The sequence below is a fragment of the Salvia splendens genome, chromosome 2 (genome assembly GCF_004379255.2).
Source record: "Salvia splendens isolate huo1 chromosome 2, SspV2, whole genome shotgun sequence".
Classification (NCBI taxonomy): Eukaryota; Viridiplantae; Streptophyta; class Magnoliopsida; order Lamiales; family Lamiaceae; genus Salvia; species Salvia splendens.
The window spans coordinates 10,263,177-10,279,983 of NC_056033.1; the positions used below are offsets into that span (position 1 = coordinate 10,263,177).

The 16,807-nt window shown below is 36.0% G+C and overlaps 2 protein-coding genes and 1 pseudogene across 4 annotated transcripts; all 3 read left to right on the plus strand.

The window, feature by feature from the left end:
* Positions 1-1,844: 1,844 nt before the first annotated feature.
* Positions 1,845-5,080, plus strand: LOC121787624. 3 transcript variants are annotated; one of them, XM_042186415.1, is made up of 6 exons: positions 1,845-2,113; positions 2,829-3,910; positions 3,972-4,071; positions 4,195-4,266; positions 4,352-4,414; positions 4,789-5,080. In XM_042186415.1, the coding sequence occupies exons 2-6, from the start codon at positions 2,832-2,834 to the stop codon at positions 4,837-4,839; spliced, it is 1,365 nt and encodes a 454-aa protein (XP_042042349.1). In that variant the 5' UTR covers positions 1,845-2,113; positions 2,829-2,831; the 3' UTR covers positions 4,840-5,080. The 3 variants fall into 3 exon arrangements, with proteins under 3 accessions (XP_042042349.1, XP_042042366.1, XP_042042357.1); XM_042186432.1 differs by having other exon boundaries at positions 1,848-2,113; positions 3,993-4,071; XM_042186423.1 differs by lacking the exon at positions 1,845-2,113 and adding an exon at positions 2,154-2,413.
* A 759-nt stretch (positions 5,081-5,839) lies between these two features.
* LOC121787640 lies at positions 5,840-10,155 on the plus strand (annotated as a pseudogene).
* A 444-nt stretch (positions 10,156-10,599) lies between these two features.
* On the plus strand, positions 10,600-14,633 carry LOC121767883. Its single transcript, XM_042164219.1, has 6 exons — positions 10,600-10,785; positions 12,414-12,482; positions 12,930-13,643; positions 13,725-14,094; positions 14,167-14,279; positions 14,350-14,633. The coding sequence occupies exons 3-6, from the start codon at positions 12,931-12,933 to the stop codon at positions 14,426-14,428; spliced, it is 1,275 nt and encodes a 424-aa protein (XP_042020153.1). The 5' UTR covers positions 10,600-10,785; positions 12,414-12,482; position 12,930; the 3' UTR covers positions 14,429-14,633.
* The last annotated feature ends 2,174 nt before the right edge of the window (positions 14,634-16,807 follow it).

Here is a 16,807-nt window from a genome sequence, read left to right on the forward strand (position 1 = left end):
AATACAGATATCGATGCTCCAATGCGTTAACAATACGCATAAACAAGTCACGCCTCATCCTAAAATGACGCCTGAAATGGTTGGCGTAAAAACGCGGCTCCTCTGCGAAGTAATCTGTGAACAGGCGCTGATGTGCAGCTACATGATCACGATCAACCACTTCTCGACGGTGGACAACTGGTCGTGGGCGAGGTACCGCTGGCTGCATATAACTCTGCAACCATCGATCAGCCTCACGGCTCGTATAGGCATCTAGCTCTTCGTTCATCATACGCTCGTACTCCTTAGCATCCCAACCACTACCACCACCACTACCACCGACATTATTCATTTCTCGTCGTTGATCTTGTACAGAAACTATGATAAAGAGAGTACTCGTTAAAACAAGTGGTGCGAATGAAAATGACGTCGAAAGCACGTATATATAGTGTTTCAAAAAATTTTAAAAAAAAATTAAATCTGACGCTGATCCGGGGCCTACAATGGCGCCGTCCGGATCGGCGTGAGAACCAGCGTCAGCCCAAGAATCGGCGTGGGGACGCCGATTCTGACGCCGATTTCGCTGACGCCGGCTCCAATGGTTTGGCGTCAGCACCGGCGTCCGTGAAAAATCGGCGTGCCGGTGCCGACGCCGCCATTGGAGATGCTCTTACACTCAAGTCTAGGGATGTCAATCGGGCCAACCCTATTCGGGTTGCGGGTTAATCGGGTGCGAGCTAATCGGGTTGTGATTTTTTCGGGTTATAAAAGTTCAACCATAACCCTAAAGCTCGGGTTTCGGGCTAGCCCATCGGGTTAATCAGGTTGCTACCGATAAAATTAACATGCGATCAATCCAATAAATAATAGTAAAAATTAGTTATATTTATAAAATTTAAAATGTTTAATTGTGATAAATTTGAGATATATGCTTAAGATCAAACATAAACATGATCAAATACAAATACTTGAGATTTGTGCAAAATAAAACATAAACATCAAGAAATTTCAAAGCATGTTTAGAAATTTAAATATATTTTTTAGTGAATTTGATATTTCTAATTCATTTATCTATTATCATATTAATAAAAATTTAATATATAATTTATATATTTGATATATAAAATGGAAAGTTATTTTTTCAGTAATCTATATTATAAAATAATCAATGAAGTGTCAAATTAGAGTAAAAGAAATAGAACAATAGAAATTTTATCGGGTTTCCGGGCCAGCCCATCGGGTTTTCGAGTCTGGCCCTAACAGGTTGCAGGTTAATCGGGTGCGTGCTAATCGGGCTGTAATTTTATCAGGTCGAAAATTTTTGACCGTAACCTTATAAATTTGGCGGGCTATTCAGACCAGCCCACGGGCTACGGGCTAAATTGACATCCCTACACTTAACACAGTCCAAGCTTTTCAATCCCTTCGTCGCTCTCGATTCCACTCTTGTTAATCGCTCATCAAATTCCACAGGCGTTTCGATATCATCAAGATTTCAACCTCATTTCGACAAATTCGTTCGATTCATCAACTGAGCTTTCAAGTTTTGTACGTTTTTAAATGATGAAGCCTTTGCGAAATACCAGCATTCATTTATTGCGATTGATCTTCCTGAAATTGTATCTGTTTATTAGTATCTCTTTGTTTTATACTTAGTCATGTCGATACCAAAGATGTATTTCTCGATCCTTATTGTCAATACTGAAATTATAGATATCCACTGCGATGTATTTTACGGTTGATATTTCCAATCTATGAAGTTTTCTAGATTTATTTACCAGGTTTGATCATGTAATTCTTGAAATTAGTAGATCTAATCTATCAAACCATGGAAAAGAAATGTTACTAATTTGTAGGCTTATTACTTCTTTAGAACTGGAACTTATGAAGATGCTGTTGAACCTCTTCCCCAGAAAACTACTCTATTATCTAGACAATATTAAGTTCTAGGAGAATAAACAAGTTTGGGGCCGTCTACATCCACTATGATCTCATGAAGTGAGAAATTATCTCTAAATATATTGTGGGTGTTTTGCAGGTTGGGAGATATCCGAGACGTGTAATCAGTCTCTTCTTTCGACTACTTTATCCATAGTACTGGCCCTCTTCTTGTTGGAACTTCATACGTTCTTGTGTAAGAGAGATCCTATATTCTGTGTTGCTATTTTTATTTTCTACCTGAGAAAGACTGACAGAACCAAAAACATCATAGATAGTGAAATTTAGTATGTTGCATTGTGCAATGTGTAGTTGTGTATGTGGAAGGATAAATGTGACTGTGATGTATTTTACTGTTAATATTTCCAATATATGAAGTTTTCTAGAATTATTTACCCTGTTTGATTATGTAATTCTTCCCATCTTTCCATTTGTGCCCTACTTGCTTTCTCTCTGCGCGCCGCTTCATTCTTATGATCGATTGATTGATAATTAGGTAATGATCCAAATTTCTTCCCATCTTTCCTTTTAAATTTCATCTTACACTTTGTATATCGATGTGGGTTTCTTTTTTTAGGGCAAATTTCATTGTTTGGTGGCTTATTAGTTTCATTGATTCAATAGGCGACATTGTAGTACTTAATCTTGCTGTATGATAAAATAAATTTCAGGAAAAGAGCTGAGCATTGATTTTTGTACTAAATCAGGATAGATTCGGTCTTCTTTTTATTTAATTACTACTTATCTGGATCATCAATAGAATACAATCTTATTTTATTGTGCATGTTCTTCTGTTCATGTTCGTTCTAAACTTTAGTTTATGATGGATTGATGAAATGGAAATTTAGATAATTATTTTCACGAATTAGTACGTGAATGAGTAATATTTTGTGTTGGTTTTCATTCCGCAGCATATGGAAGGCGGTTCACGCTTCAGGATGCTTTGGACTACCGCCGATGGTAATATGTACTATCATAGTTTCGACGAGTTGGGTCTGAAGGATTGTAATGATCGAGATCTTGTATTATCTGGATTTAAAAGAAATCCGGAAGACTTTCTGATTGATGTTGGATTTTTCTGTGTGGGTGATTCCTTGTTCATGGTTGGAGGCATGACGAAAAATCTGGAACCAACAAATGGATTGTGGTCTGCACTGCCACCACCTGATGGTTCTTTTAGTGAGTCTTGGACTCTTTGCCCCGCTACTATGAATGTAAAGCGATCCGTCCCCATTCTTGTCCCGTTGCATGATGGCAAGATATTCATCTGCGGAGGCACTAATGAACGAGAAGGTTGGGCTGAGATCTACAACCCAAAGAAAGGCGATTTTGAGGGTACGAACTTTCCTTACATGGAATATCCTCTTCCCATCATAGTGGAGGATGACAGGATATTCACCTACGGGAGCATTTGTCTAAAACAAGGTTGGGGTGAGATCCAAAACTCGGATAGTGGCAAGTTCGATTGTCCCGATCCAGTCTCTTGCTTTCAGTGGACCGACCAAGTTGTTATGCTATACTATCACCACTTGCTTTACACCAAAAGGAAATTTCACAAACCATGTCAACCATCTCTCCTCTCTTACAACATTGCTGAACAACAATGGGAAATTTTTGCGGACAACCTCCCTCCACCATTATATGATTCTGAAACGAGGAACCTGGTTTATGTGGGGGGCGACATTCTATTCATTATCGACTATGCATCTACCTGGTTCGTCTATGATCTGTCCTCCAGAAAGGAGGCAGGGGAAGTGTTCGTGAAGGGGAAGCCAACGCGTAAGCGTGTGCCAGTGAAGGCAGCTTTCTATGCCGGCAACAAAGATATTAAAAGTACTAGTTGGGTCATCTACATATTCATGCCCACGCTCAATAAATACTGTGATCTTGGATACGCCAAGGTCGAAGTTGTCCAAGGTTGGGGCGGGGATTACTTTGCTACATTTCAAATGATGGGTGTCCTGAGAGTCGGTCCCTTTTATGCGATTTATATGTAAGTCTGCTGATTTGAATTGATTTTGGAATTTCTTGGTATTTATGTCGTTAAATGGCAGCATGCTCATTCTTGTACGCAGCTTTGCTGAGAACGACAAGAAAGGGGAAGAGAGTATCTTGTCTTCTTCCTCTGTATCAAAGAAAAAGGTTCAGCAGGAGGTAAAACGTTACCATCTTATCCCTTTGTCTGTCTTAGGTTGTGAGAGTGTCTTGTCTTCTAGTAACTTGACATGAGTGTTATCCTTCAGGCTGGAGAAGTAAGATTGTTTATTTTATATGCAGGTCGATTCTGTGGAAAGTTTCTTGCAGTCGCTGGGCCTCGATAAGTATTCGATTACATTTCAGGCTGAAGAAGTATGGCTACTTAATTTTCGTTTCTTTGTTATTCTCAGTTCCGATTTCAGTATGTTCAATTAGTTATTGTGCTTTGATTTTACAGGTCGATATGGCAGCTCTGGTACACATGAGTGATGAAGATCTTAAAGCTACGGGAATTCCAATGGTGATTATTTCCTATTAATCTTTTCTTATTATCATACACTGTTATTTCCACCCTTGAATTGTGTTTTCTTATGTTGCTGCCATAAGTATATAAACTAGATTACATGATCTGTCTAGACACCATTCATGAAATAGGGGTTGCAACAACTAGAACGAAAGTAAAAGCTAATTGACTCTGTAAATCGAGTTTAGAAGCAATAGACATTTGATAATACAAAAACTCTTGTAATCAATCCTTTTTCAGTTGATGTTTCTATGCCTGGAAAGATATGTGCTGGGGTAAAAACATGTTCAGGCTCCTAGTCTTGTGCATTCTGAGATTTTGTTGTCATCGGAAAATGTCTGCTCATTTCATGTTCTGCATCAATGTGTCAGGGTCCAAGAAAAAAGATACTTCTGGAATTGGAGTCGAAGCGTGATGACTGAGCGGGGCAAGTCCTTTCGGCGTCCTTGGATGTGGGGGTCGGTCGTGTCAATTGTTGGTGAACCCTGATTGGGGGTGGGTGGCTTTTCTTTTCTTTTCTTTTTTTTTTGTGTTCCTAAAACTTTCATGTAGTTCTCTCTCTATGGCAGTTTCAAGTTTTTGTTGGTGAAAGTTTGGCTTGAATGAGCTTATCATTGTAATTGGAATATAGTACATCATATAAATCGAACCTTTAGTTGGTCATTTGTTGGTTTATGTTTGCTGTTCATATTTGGTCTTTTAGTTGGCATATAAGATGTGGGTCGATACAAATATGTCTTAAAATTATACTCCCTCCGTCCACGAAAAATAGAACACTTTCATTTTCTGCACTCGTTTTGAAAAAAATGATAATAAATAGTTAAAGTGAGAAAGAAAAGTAAGAGAGAAAATAATATAGACGAGATTTCTGTACATTATTCTCTCTCGTACTTTACTTTCTCTCTACTTTAACTATTTATTTAAGTGCTCTATATATGTTTCCATATGTGGATTAAGATCTTAAATTACCACTGTAAATTTAAAACTAGGACCAATACTCCACTAGATTATTATCAGTTAAATGTATCATGTCTCACCACCACGTAGACCACCATAAATGAATATCAAGTCACCAACAGCAGCGGCAACATGCCTACATAGCCTTGTTAATTCAACTGCTGCATCTCCTCCAGCAGCATCAGCACTGTATCGACCTGTTCTCGGAGTTGTGACAACAGACTTTGTATCACACCAAACTCCAGCTGCTGTATCCAAAACTGCACAAATACAAATTCAAGATAATCACAAATCATATACATGCAGTTACATATGGAAACATATATAGTAGTGTAATAGATAACCAACATAGGGGGGTTGGAGAGAGAATAATATAGACAAGAGACTTCATCATCGTGCTGTCAGTATCAAGACAAGATACATAGTACATGTGCAGGTGGTTGTAGCTGCAGAGACCGGTGGTGCCTTAGGTGGTATGGTTAGACAGTTATCAATCGATCAGTTTGAAAATGAAGGCAGACGGGTCAGCTATGGAACTCCAGAAAGTGCAACAGCAGCTAGGAAACTCTTAGATCGCCAAATGTCAATTAACAGTGTACCTAAGAAGGTAATTCACTAATAGAATCATACAATCATTTTTTGAAATTTTCATCACAGCCTGTCAACGTCTCAGGTTATTACTCATCTTTTGAAACCTCGCAGGTGGAAGCCTCCAGTTCGAAGACAATTTTTTTGGACTGTAATGAGATTGCTGATCTTTGTGACAGTGTTGAGAGAATATTTGCGACTGAACCAAGTGTGCTACAGCTTAAGGCTCCTATTAAGATATTTGGTGATTTGCACTGTCAATTTGGAGATCTTATGAGGCTTTTTGATGAATATGGATCACCTTCTACTCCAGGAGACATTGCGTGAGTTTTTTAATCAATGTTTTGCCACTAAAGTTTGTTGCTATGCCATTAAACTGATATGTGGAATTCTTGTCAGACCGTGGCCAACATAGCTTGGAAACCATTACTCTTCTCCTTGCTTTGAAGGTATTTGCTTATCTTTAGTAATGTGGACTTTTTCTCCTATTTGTTTCTGGAAATTATTCAATCATATGTATTGTAGTATATCTACTATACCACCCCCTGTAAACACCCTTATATTGTAAACTTTACTGTTATATATACATTCATCACACGTGTATCGGTGTTGTTCCAACTGGCTACTCCTGTGCTCCGGTGATTTCCTTCTCTCTGCATTATATATACACTGTGTTGTGAAATATTTTTAAAGAGGCCGCTGGGTTTAAATGGTGTTTGCTGACAGTAAGGGATGGGGGCGCACCTCAGTACTCCAAAAACAGAGAAATCATCTGAAGATGGTGAAAACGATAGACTTAGGTTTGGTCTATCAGCCATGCAAGGATGGCGTGTCAATATGGAGGATGCTGTAAGTCGTTGGTCAACTCTAATCTCTGTACTTGTTAGTAATGAATTGTAGGAGTACAAATATTGGTATCACGACTTTGTGCAGAATATGACTTTTTCAGTTTTGACAATGCAGAATCTTGTTAGTTAGAGTGTTGTTTACATATTTAATCGAGTGGATTCATGTTTTTTCTGTTTCCTGTTAATTAGAAAGTATGCTTATGCTAAATAGAACAATTGTGGGGTTCAGTTTCTGTGCTTCATACATTCACAAAGAGATTAACTTCATAAAAGTATTGCCTCAACAATGAATTCTGGTGGTGCAAAGTCTAACGTATGTGCAGTGAACTTCAGTTCATAAGTCAAGTGTTCTTTAGGAATACTTTGATAATGAAGTTTGATATTATGGTAAGGAGGCATCTGCTTCCTGATCCTGAAGAAATCGTAAAGGGATAAGAAAAGAAGGTAGAAGAACAAGTGACGAGTAAGCAATCAATTCCTGAAGAGATATAGGAGGTCGAAAAGTGGTGGTGTTGGTGGGGGGTTGGGCTGATTGTGGAGTAAATTGGATAACTTTAAGTTGAAATTATTGAGAAATAATTTGCTATTATAGCTACAATATCCCTTTTTGTGTTTCTCTTTCGTAGTTGTATGGAATATGATGTTGTTACTCTTCTTTTAGCATGCTGCAATTCAGTATTTGGATAACACCAGATCATTCTTTGGTGTTTACAACGGTTATCTAGGTATGCTCATCATTATTCTTTGGAGTACTTATTTATTTTAGAATAAGAACTCAGTATCAGTTTCTGACTTTATATTCATTCCTTGAATTTGCAGGTGGTGAGGTTGCCAAATTCTGTGCTTAGTTCCTGCACCAGCAAGTGCCGAAACAGGAAGAATATTCAGCTGGAATGTCGGAACAGCTCTCCGGAAATGTTTCCTCAGGTTATTTGCAAAATACTGTTTATTTACTTCTTCGCTAGCTCTTCACGATTTCTGTCTCATAGAAGTTGGAACTTGTAGAATAGTCAGGCTTGCCTCTCACACGCGTGTCTATTTACTCTAGATTAGGATAAAGGCTGAAGATTAGCAAAATCATGTTTAAAGGTATCTTAGTTTATAAATATCCAATTTAACTCTCTCTCGAAAAGATAACAGGAAGAGTTATGTCTAACTACTATAAATCAAGATACCACATCATTTACAGAATTTATTGTCATCTAAGATCATATCTATTGTTAATGCAGGATGGATGAAATGATGAAGGGACATAGAGGCAGGAGGGAGTTGGCTATCATCGGTAATAGACTAACCAGTCATGATATCCTCGAAGAAGGTGCGATATGGTCTCCAATACGTGACCCCGACAATTGGACATAGGAGGTGCTTAAATCAACCTAAATAACTATTTTCCATCGTAACTTGGAATTTTGGCTTATTATTGCTTCGTACCGGAACTCTGATTTCAAAGGACCATATTCTGGAAGTACTGCTTGTGTTGCAGTCATCGAGGAGAACCAACTCGTTGTTGCCAATGCAGGTGATTCACTCTGCGTCATTTCTAGGAACGGTCAGGTACCATGTGATTATGACCTCGATCTACTTACTCTTGTATAACTAACATGTTGTCACACATAGTGTGTATTCGTTTTTAACTATGACGTTTTGGCTTTTCATCAGGCACGCGAGCTGTCAGTAAACCATAAACCCATACTGCTGGCTGAGAGGGAAAGAATTATAAGAGCAGGAGGATTTGTCTGCGGGGGGGCGTGTGGAAGGCTATTTGGATGTTTCAAGAGCTATAGGTATTGTAAAATTTTGTTGTCTTATCAATTTTTTTTTTCTAATTTTAATATCTAGGAGAGTCAGGTCATCATTAAACTCTCACCCTGCACCTACAGCTGATCCTGGCAAAATCTGAATAATTTTGTGCGTAATTCCACTAGCCACGTATATTATGATGACGATCTTATTGGCTAGAACTGTTTAGGAGCTGTTTTTGAGGTCTCTAATGGCCGACCATGCATTTGATGAAGGCTGTGTGGAATTCAAGAGTAACATAGATTTACCTCCAGAAGTTAAAACAGTATGTATCTTTGTTTTTGTGTTGTAACATAGAACTGCTTCTGTTTCATTAGGCTTTTCCTACATTTTCTGATTCGACAAGAATGAAGCCTGCGGACGGTTCATATTAAGTAATAATTGATAATTTGGTGTTGATATATGTTGGTAAATTTGCTGGGAAACCTTAAGTTGTTCTTCTATTTGCTGCAATATCACAAAATTTCTGATTCGTTCGTTTCTAAACCAGGTTGAATTTACAGACGAGGATGAGTTCATTGTGGTTGCCACTGATGGTATTTTGGTATATCATCTGAACTCTTTTTTTTCATTTAATCTCCATTATATCTCTCGAGATAGCATCGTTTATATGCATAATTCTTGAATAAAATTAAGCATAGTGTTGACCTTCTTTAGTATATATTTCGTTACAAAAAAGGTCGTCATATAATATTTTCCGACTATTCAGTTTCCTTTGCTTTCTGCCTCTCAGGGATTGTATGACGAGCCAGAGGTTGTGCAGTTCATACACGAACAGCTGCAAAATGTAAGTTTTTTTGGTACCCGCTTGGCAGTTGCTCTTTCCATCTCAAAATATAGCTTCCCATCTTCGTGGTGTCGTTAAATTTCCAGTCGATACGTTGTGAAGGCTTTGCGTAGTATATGTATGAGAAAAGTGCTGCTAAATTATGTCGCCAAAACGATGTTTTAATCTGCAGAAAGTTGAAAAACTATGTTTTAATCTCTCAGGTGTGTTTGTTGTGAATCTGGAAAACATGAACTGTCTTTGTAGAGTCGTCAAATTTCCAGTCGATACATTGTGAAGGCTTTACGTAGTAAATGTGATCTGTAAAACATGAACTGTGAGATCTGCAGAAAGTTGAAAAACTATGTTTTAATCTCTCTTTTGGTGTATTTGTTGTGAATTCTCATCCTGTGTTCCCTCGTGCAGGAGAGTAAGCTCTCGTTGGTTTGCGAAAAAGTACTCGACCGGTGCTTGGCGCCTACTACTAACGCAGGCAATGGCTGCGACAACATGACCATGATACTGATCCAGCTCAAGAAACCCGAACAGTCGGGCTAGCGTTCAGACATGAAATCCCCAGCTTCTGAAGAAAAGCATCCCGGGCGGATCATCATCCCATTTCCCAAGCCGCCTCAGTTAATCTTGATCAAATGCAGACTGACTAAGTCATATACTTATTTATTAGCTCCTCAAAGATTGTGATAGTTTGTCCAAGCATTTGAAGTTGTCCATATTCAAAATCAATGATTCAAAATTTTAAGTTGTCCATACTCAAACTACTCTCCTCATTCACCCCTTGCTCCCAAAAAATCTCATTAGACTTATTTTCATTTGTCTCAGCTTAAGTGACGGCGCCTCATTTAACTCAGGAATTAAGGAAACAAACAAGTACATTGTGCAGTTAAATGGAAAGATAATCAAATATAACAGATAAAACTAAAGAATAACATATGAAAGAGAATAAAAGGGAGTAGTAAATTTTTTTAAAAAATGAAATAGGATAATCTAATAGTATGAGAGAAAAACAAAGAATAATACTCCATATAAAAGAGAATAAAAGTTACGGAGTAGTATATTTTACAAAAAAATGAAATAAGCCAATTAATTTGGAAAATAAAAAAAATACGAACAAATTATTTTCTGAAATATCTAGAAACATGAATTAATTACCTCAAAACTTGGAGAAGCTAGCGTTGGGCAGTTAATAAGCTTTTACAGCAGTAACATAAGCTTTTACAGCAGTAACACAGTCCATTCATCGCTCTCGATTCAACTTGAAGAAGTTGGCGTTGGGCAGTTAATCCTTCATCAAATTCCACAAGGGTTTCGATATCATCAAGATTTCAGCCCAATCGCGCCTCATTTCGACAAATTCGTTCGATTCATCAGCTGAGCTTTTAAGTTTTGTAAGTTTTTAAGTGATGAAGCATTCGTTCGATTCATTAACTACCAGCATTCATTTATTGCGATTGATCTTCCCGAGCCAGCCGATGAGAAATTGTAGCTGTTTTGTAGTATCATCTTGATTTTTAGTTAGTCTTGTCGATACCAAAGATGTATTTCTCGATCCTTATTGTCAATACTGAAATTATGGATATCGGCTGTTTCATTTAGCTGGATTGTTCCACTGTGATGTATATTTTACTGTTGACATTTCCAATCTATGAAGTTTTCTAGATTTATTTACCCTGTTTGATTATGTAATTCTTGAAATTTATTCAATTTTATGTATTGTAAATCTAATCTGTCAAACCATGGAAAAGAACTGGATATTCTGAATTATATGGATATTGGCTGTTTAATAAGCTGGATTGTCTCTGTTGTCATGTTTTCTTATGTTGATATATTGTAATTTATGGAGTTTTCTTAAATATTTTTTTCATATGGGAATGGAGTTGATTTTGTATAGTTACAGGGGCTGTGATGTATTATTATGTTTTTATATATTGTAATTTATGAAGTTTTCTTAGGATTTTCTTATGCGAGGATGGAGTTGTTTTGGATAGTTATAGCCTATAGGGCTTGCTTAACTCCCCCGCCCCCACACGTTGATGGAGTTTTCAACCTTATTTGATTATGTAATTCTTGAAATTATTCAATCCTATGTATTGTAAATCCTCATGCGGGTTGTGATGTATTTTTATGTTGTTCGGTTCCATTGTATTCTGTGATAATTTTTACTTTCATATGTGAGTGGAGTTGATTTTGTATAGTTATAGGGGCTGTTTAACCCCCCACGCGCTGTAAATCATATGTAATGTAAACCTAATCCACCACCCATGATATTATATGTTTAGTTTAGCTGTATAGTTCCAGTTGATTTAGGTAAGTTATGGGGTTTGCTTTGTCCCCCCACATCGGGTGGATATAACTGTTTTTGCCTTGTTTGATTATGTAAGTTTATAAGTGATGAAGCCCTTGCGAACTACCAGCATTCATTTATTGCGATTGATCTTCCTGAGCGAGCCAATGAGAAATTGTAGCTGTTTCGCATCATCTTGATTTTTTGTTAGTAGTAATGTCGATTGTCGATATAGTCTTTGCCACATCCCTCTCCAAAGATGTATCTCGATTCTTATTGTTAATTCTGAAATAGTATATGGATATTGGCTGTTTAGTTTAGCTGGATTGTCCCAGTTGTGATGCATTTTATTGTAATATATGACATTCTCTTGAATTTTGGAATTGGTTTTGTATAGCTATAGGGGCTGTTTAATCCCCCAAACGCTTCGAAGAATATAACTGTTTTCGCCTTGTTTGATTATGTAACTGTTTATTCTGAATTATATGGATATTGGCTGTTTAATGAAGCTGGATTGTCTGAGCTGTGATGTATTATTATGTTCTTAGGATTTTGTAACAGGGATGGAGTTGTTTTGGATAGTTATAGGGCTTGTTTAAATCCCCGGCCCCCACACGTTGTTGGATATAACTGTTTTCACCTTGTTTGATTATGTAGTTCTTAAATTCAATCATGTATTGTACATGTAGTTCTTGTTTAATTAATGACATTTATGTATCTTTGACCTAATAGACGCTCGATAGCAATGGCGATTCGGAGACCGTAGACTGTGAAACGGAGCCGCTGTTGATTTTGTGCAAGGTGTGATCTCTGTTCACCGATCCTTACCAACTATTGCACCACTGTTGTTTAGATCTGATTTTTTGGTGGATTGAATGTTTAAGCATTATCAGATCTTGATGTCAGATTTCATAGCTAGCCAGCCTTTTTTAAAAAATTTATTCCATCCAGCTTATTAAAGACATTTATGTTTAATTAATTCTAAGAAACCACCTTTCTTTTTTACTTAAATTTTCATGTATTTGATCAACAATATTTTATTTGTAAAATGGCTATACTTATTACACTAACATCAAGATGTAAAGATCCCAAAATCCATATTTTTATTAGTCCGTATGATTATTTAAATTTTTGTGTACTGCTTTAGATCAGGTGATATCAACATTCTTAATCAAGTCTACAATTCTCATATATTTTAGTTAAGTCAGGATTCATATAATTAATTTATGTTTGATTTTTTTAATATAGAATGGAGGCAGCAAAACAACGTGATATAGGGATTGGATTAGTCAATGGGAAGGTTGGTTACAAAGTAATTCATGATCCTAATACATCTTTGAAGAGAGCCTATCTATCCGACAATGCGTTGAATTCAACAATCCCGTGCACAGTCTTCACAAATGACTTTGATTGCTATATTACTCAATCCCATTTTAATACCATAGAAAATTCTAACACACTCACTATTATATGCTTTGATGAGGCAAACAAGTGTTTCCTAGCTCAGGATCTACACTGCACTATAGATGAGTGGTTAGAAAAGAAACTTGTAGAAGATATTGAGAGGGGTAAGAGGGCAGCCTGTAGACACTACTGTAGAGATGGTAGTCATATGCCTTGGTGGAGGAAAATAATGAAGGAGTTTAAAGATGTCTTTGGCTCAGTCACTTCTGGCCTTGCAGCAATTCACCGAGCCAATGCGTTTCATGGAAATATTCTGAAAGGTGTTTCGATAAAAATCAAACAAGACAATACTCCAATTGGCGTACTCTTCAACATGACCCTTGATCCAAAACAAGGGACGCCAAAAAATATCGAAGACCTACAGTATAAAGACATAAATGATCTGAAAATCCTAATGGAAAGAGCTCTTTGGTATCCATTTGACGTTTCTAAGTCTGATCGCCCGCGGCGCATTACGCAAGAGTGTTATAGCTTATGCTTAATGCAATTGGAGAAAAGGTACTAATATTTATTACCCATTTATTACACTATTGCGAATTAAACATTTGCATACTTATAAAAAGCTTTCTTCTTATGTAGGGTATCAATTGGGAATACAAGGGCTCAGTCGCTGAAGGGAACTTGGGGTTTACAGTTGGCGATTTTTTGGGATGAGATAGAACAGATAGCATTTATGAAGAGGGTGTACCGTCTCGTATATCATGAATTGCCAAAATATTCTTGTTATAAAAAATTCGCTTACTACCATTTTAAGAATTATGACTGGGCTACAAGCGTTATGACGCATGGAACGGATAAGTTGAAAGCTGTCTTGCAATTCGATGGTCACAAGTCTTTCAACAGAGACTTCACTAAGAAGGAGGAGGATATTGTTGAAAGGAATTACCCTATAAAATCCGATAGGCATGGGCTGGATAAACTTATATTTAGGAGATGCTGTATTGAACATGTAAGATGTACTATTTATATATATATATATATATATATTGATTTTAATGTTTACTTTTGTATTTAATTACAGATGGATTTAGACAATGGTAGCATTATTGAAAACCATCTTGAGCTTATGAAGATTTTGCCCGAATTGTTGTTTGAGACCGTCAAAGTCTTCCATCATACACTCCATTTAAACCGGTAAGTTTGGTCAGTTTTAATTACCCGCTTATATGTTTTCTCAATATTTTTATTATTTCATTTCATGCAGTTACATGCCAAGTATCGCATCCCTATTCAAAGACATGGGATGGGATAAGTTGAAAGGGGGAAATCAACAAAAGAATTAGGAGCTTACCTTCTGTTAATGACTCCCTCTGAAGTATTTGCTGAGTAGCTTCTCTCTAAAGTCTAAAGCTCTCTTAACTCTTAACCGTTTCCCTTTACTTGTCGTTATGGTTATGAAAATCGAGTGTGCAAGATTATGAAGAATTAGGAGCTTACCTTCTGTCAATGACTCCCTCTGAAGTATTTGCTGAGTAGCTTTTCTCTAAAGTCTAAATCTCTCTTAACTGTTTCTCTTTACTTGTCGTTATGGTTATGAAAATCGACTGCGAAAGAGAGCATGTGTGTATATATTGCAGTCTAAATTATTCTCCTTGTTTGATTGTGAAAGAGATATGCTGCAGATTAGGGGCTTTCATTAAACTGTTGGTTTTAGATATTCTGGTTGCACTTGTTTTTTTGAGTTTATTCGTGCTTATTTGGTAGAGAGTTATTAAGGCTTAACAGATGTTTGGTAGCCTACTTAATTATCTCTCTCCATCTCTCCTCACATATCCCCACACGACGCAATGCATAATTTGCTGTTTGCATATCTCACTAGACTCTAGTAAATGTGAGATCATGCGAAGACGCCAAAGCCGGACACTCCAGTAGATGGAGATGCGTGGCTTAGATCTGCAATTATTGTTCTCCTACAATTCTGAGTTATGTATTCTTTTTTTATAGAATGTATTTATTTTGATTTCATGTTTTTTTCAATTTTAATAATCCTTTTTGACCTTAAAACATAATCAAAATGACAAAAATGACCTATATGCAATTTAATTCTACAAGAATAATCAAATTAGATACATTGTATAATTTATTTGGAATTGCGCTAAAATCATTAATTATACTTAAATTATCAAATACTATAAAATATAAACAAAATTAATGAGAAATAAATATATGAAGGATGTATAAGTCTTTTTACATTCTCTATAATATTATCTTAATTTATATCTTGAGCTATCAAACACATTGTTAAGTTACGATCTAATAATTTAAGATAAGTTATCTAAAATTATGTTATTTTATATTTCCTATCAAACATGGACTTAACATACTAATTTTTTTATGGTGTTCATTTTCAAAAGTAGAATGTTCATGTGTACTCCATCTGATCCCCAATAAATGTCTCATATTTAACCGGAGTTTTAAGAAATTGTTTGACTTTGTTAGTAAAAGTGAAGAGAAAAAAGTTAGTGAAATGTGAGTCCTACTTTTATGGAGTATATTAGTTTTATAATAAAATGTGAGTGAGAATGAGTTGGTTTCGTTGGCCAACCATCCACAAACTGTGGTTGTGAAACACCATAATTTTAGGTAATTGTCAACAGTTTTGTGGGGCTATATAAGTTTGTTTCTGATTTACAAGATGATGTTCAAAATTCCTTTTAATTAGTTCATATTTCTATAGCTCATTACCAACTTGAGTCACACATGCAGTTGCACCATCTCCTAGTATTATATTTTCCTTTTAATGTAATATACCAATTAAAAATCGATACATATACAATCAATCCAAAATTAATGGCGGCTAGAGTGGACACCCAATTTATAATTATATATGTGTAATCTTATTTGTAATCCATATTTAGCAAAATAAAGGAATGATTCCTATTTATGCTTACCATTAAACTCTCAACTTGTGCCAGCAAACACCAACTTGTGAGATTATTTGAGTCCATCAGAGAAAATGTAAATTTTAATAATTTCTTGTACCTTCTTCCAAATAGTATATTTTAAATATAGCAACATGTCTCTAGAGTTTATTGCCTAGAGAATTAAATTTAATGATATGGTCAAATGATATTGAAATTAACTATTTAAAGAATAAACAAAAATTGCATGCTTGCCACTAAGCCCTTTTAAATAATATAGACCAATTCCTTTGGGCCATGAGATAGCACATACATAAAAATATAAGTCAGAGACTCATAATTATACATGTAGAAAAACCATTTTAAAATTTCTAAAAATGATGGCATTATTGTAGAGTGGGTGGTCTTATTAAAATATATGAGTATAAATTTCATGAATTTTTAGGGCATAGCCCATGTCAAAGGCCTATACATATATTTAATCAGCTTGGAAAAAATATTTGAACTTTCTATAATGCATATGCATCTTTATCGTATAATTTGGTGTTTTACTGAGAGGAGTGAATTGACACATTATAATTTGGTGTTTTACTGAGAGGAATGAATTGACACATTCTATTTTGACGATATTCGAGGTCGAATGAGTAACTTTTACATATTTTCTGATGTTGATCATAATTTTTTTTAATCTAATGGATGAAATTTCTATTTTTTCTTAAATTGTAGTAGTTTCGATCAAATTTTTTGAATCCATCAAATTTAGCTTATTTGTAAATTGTATTGATTGGATTTTTTTTTTCT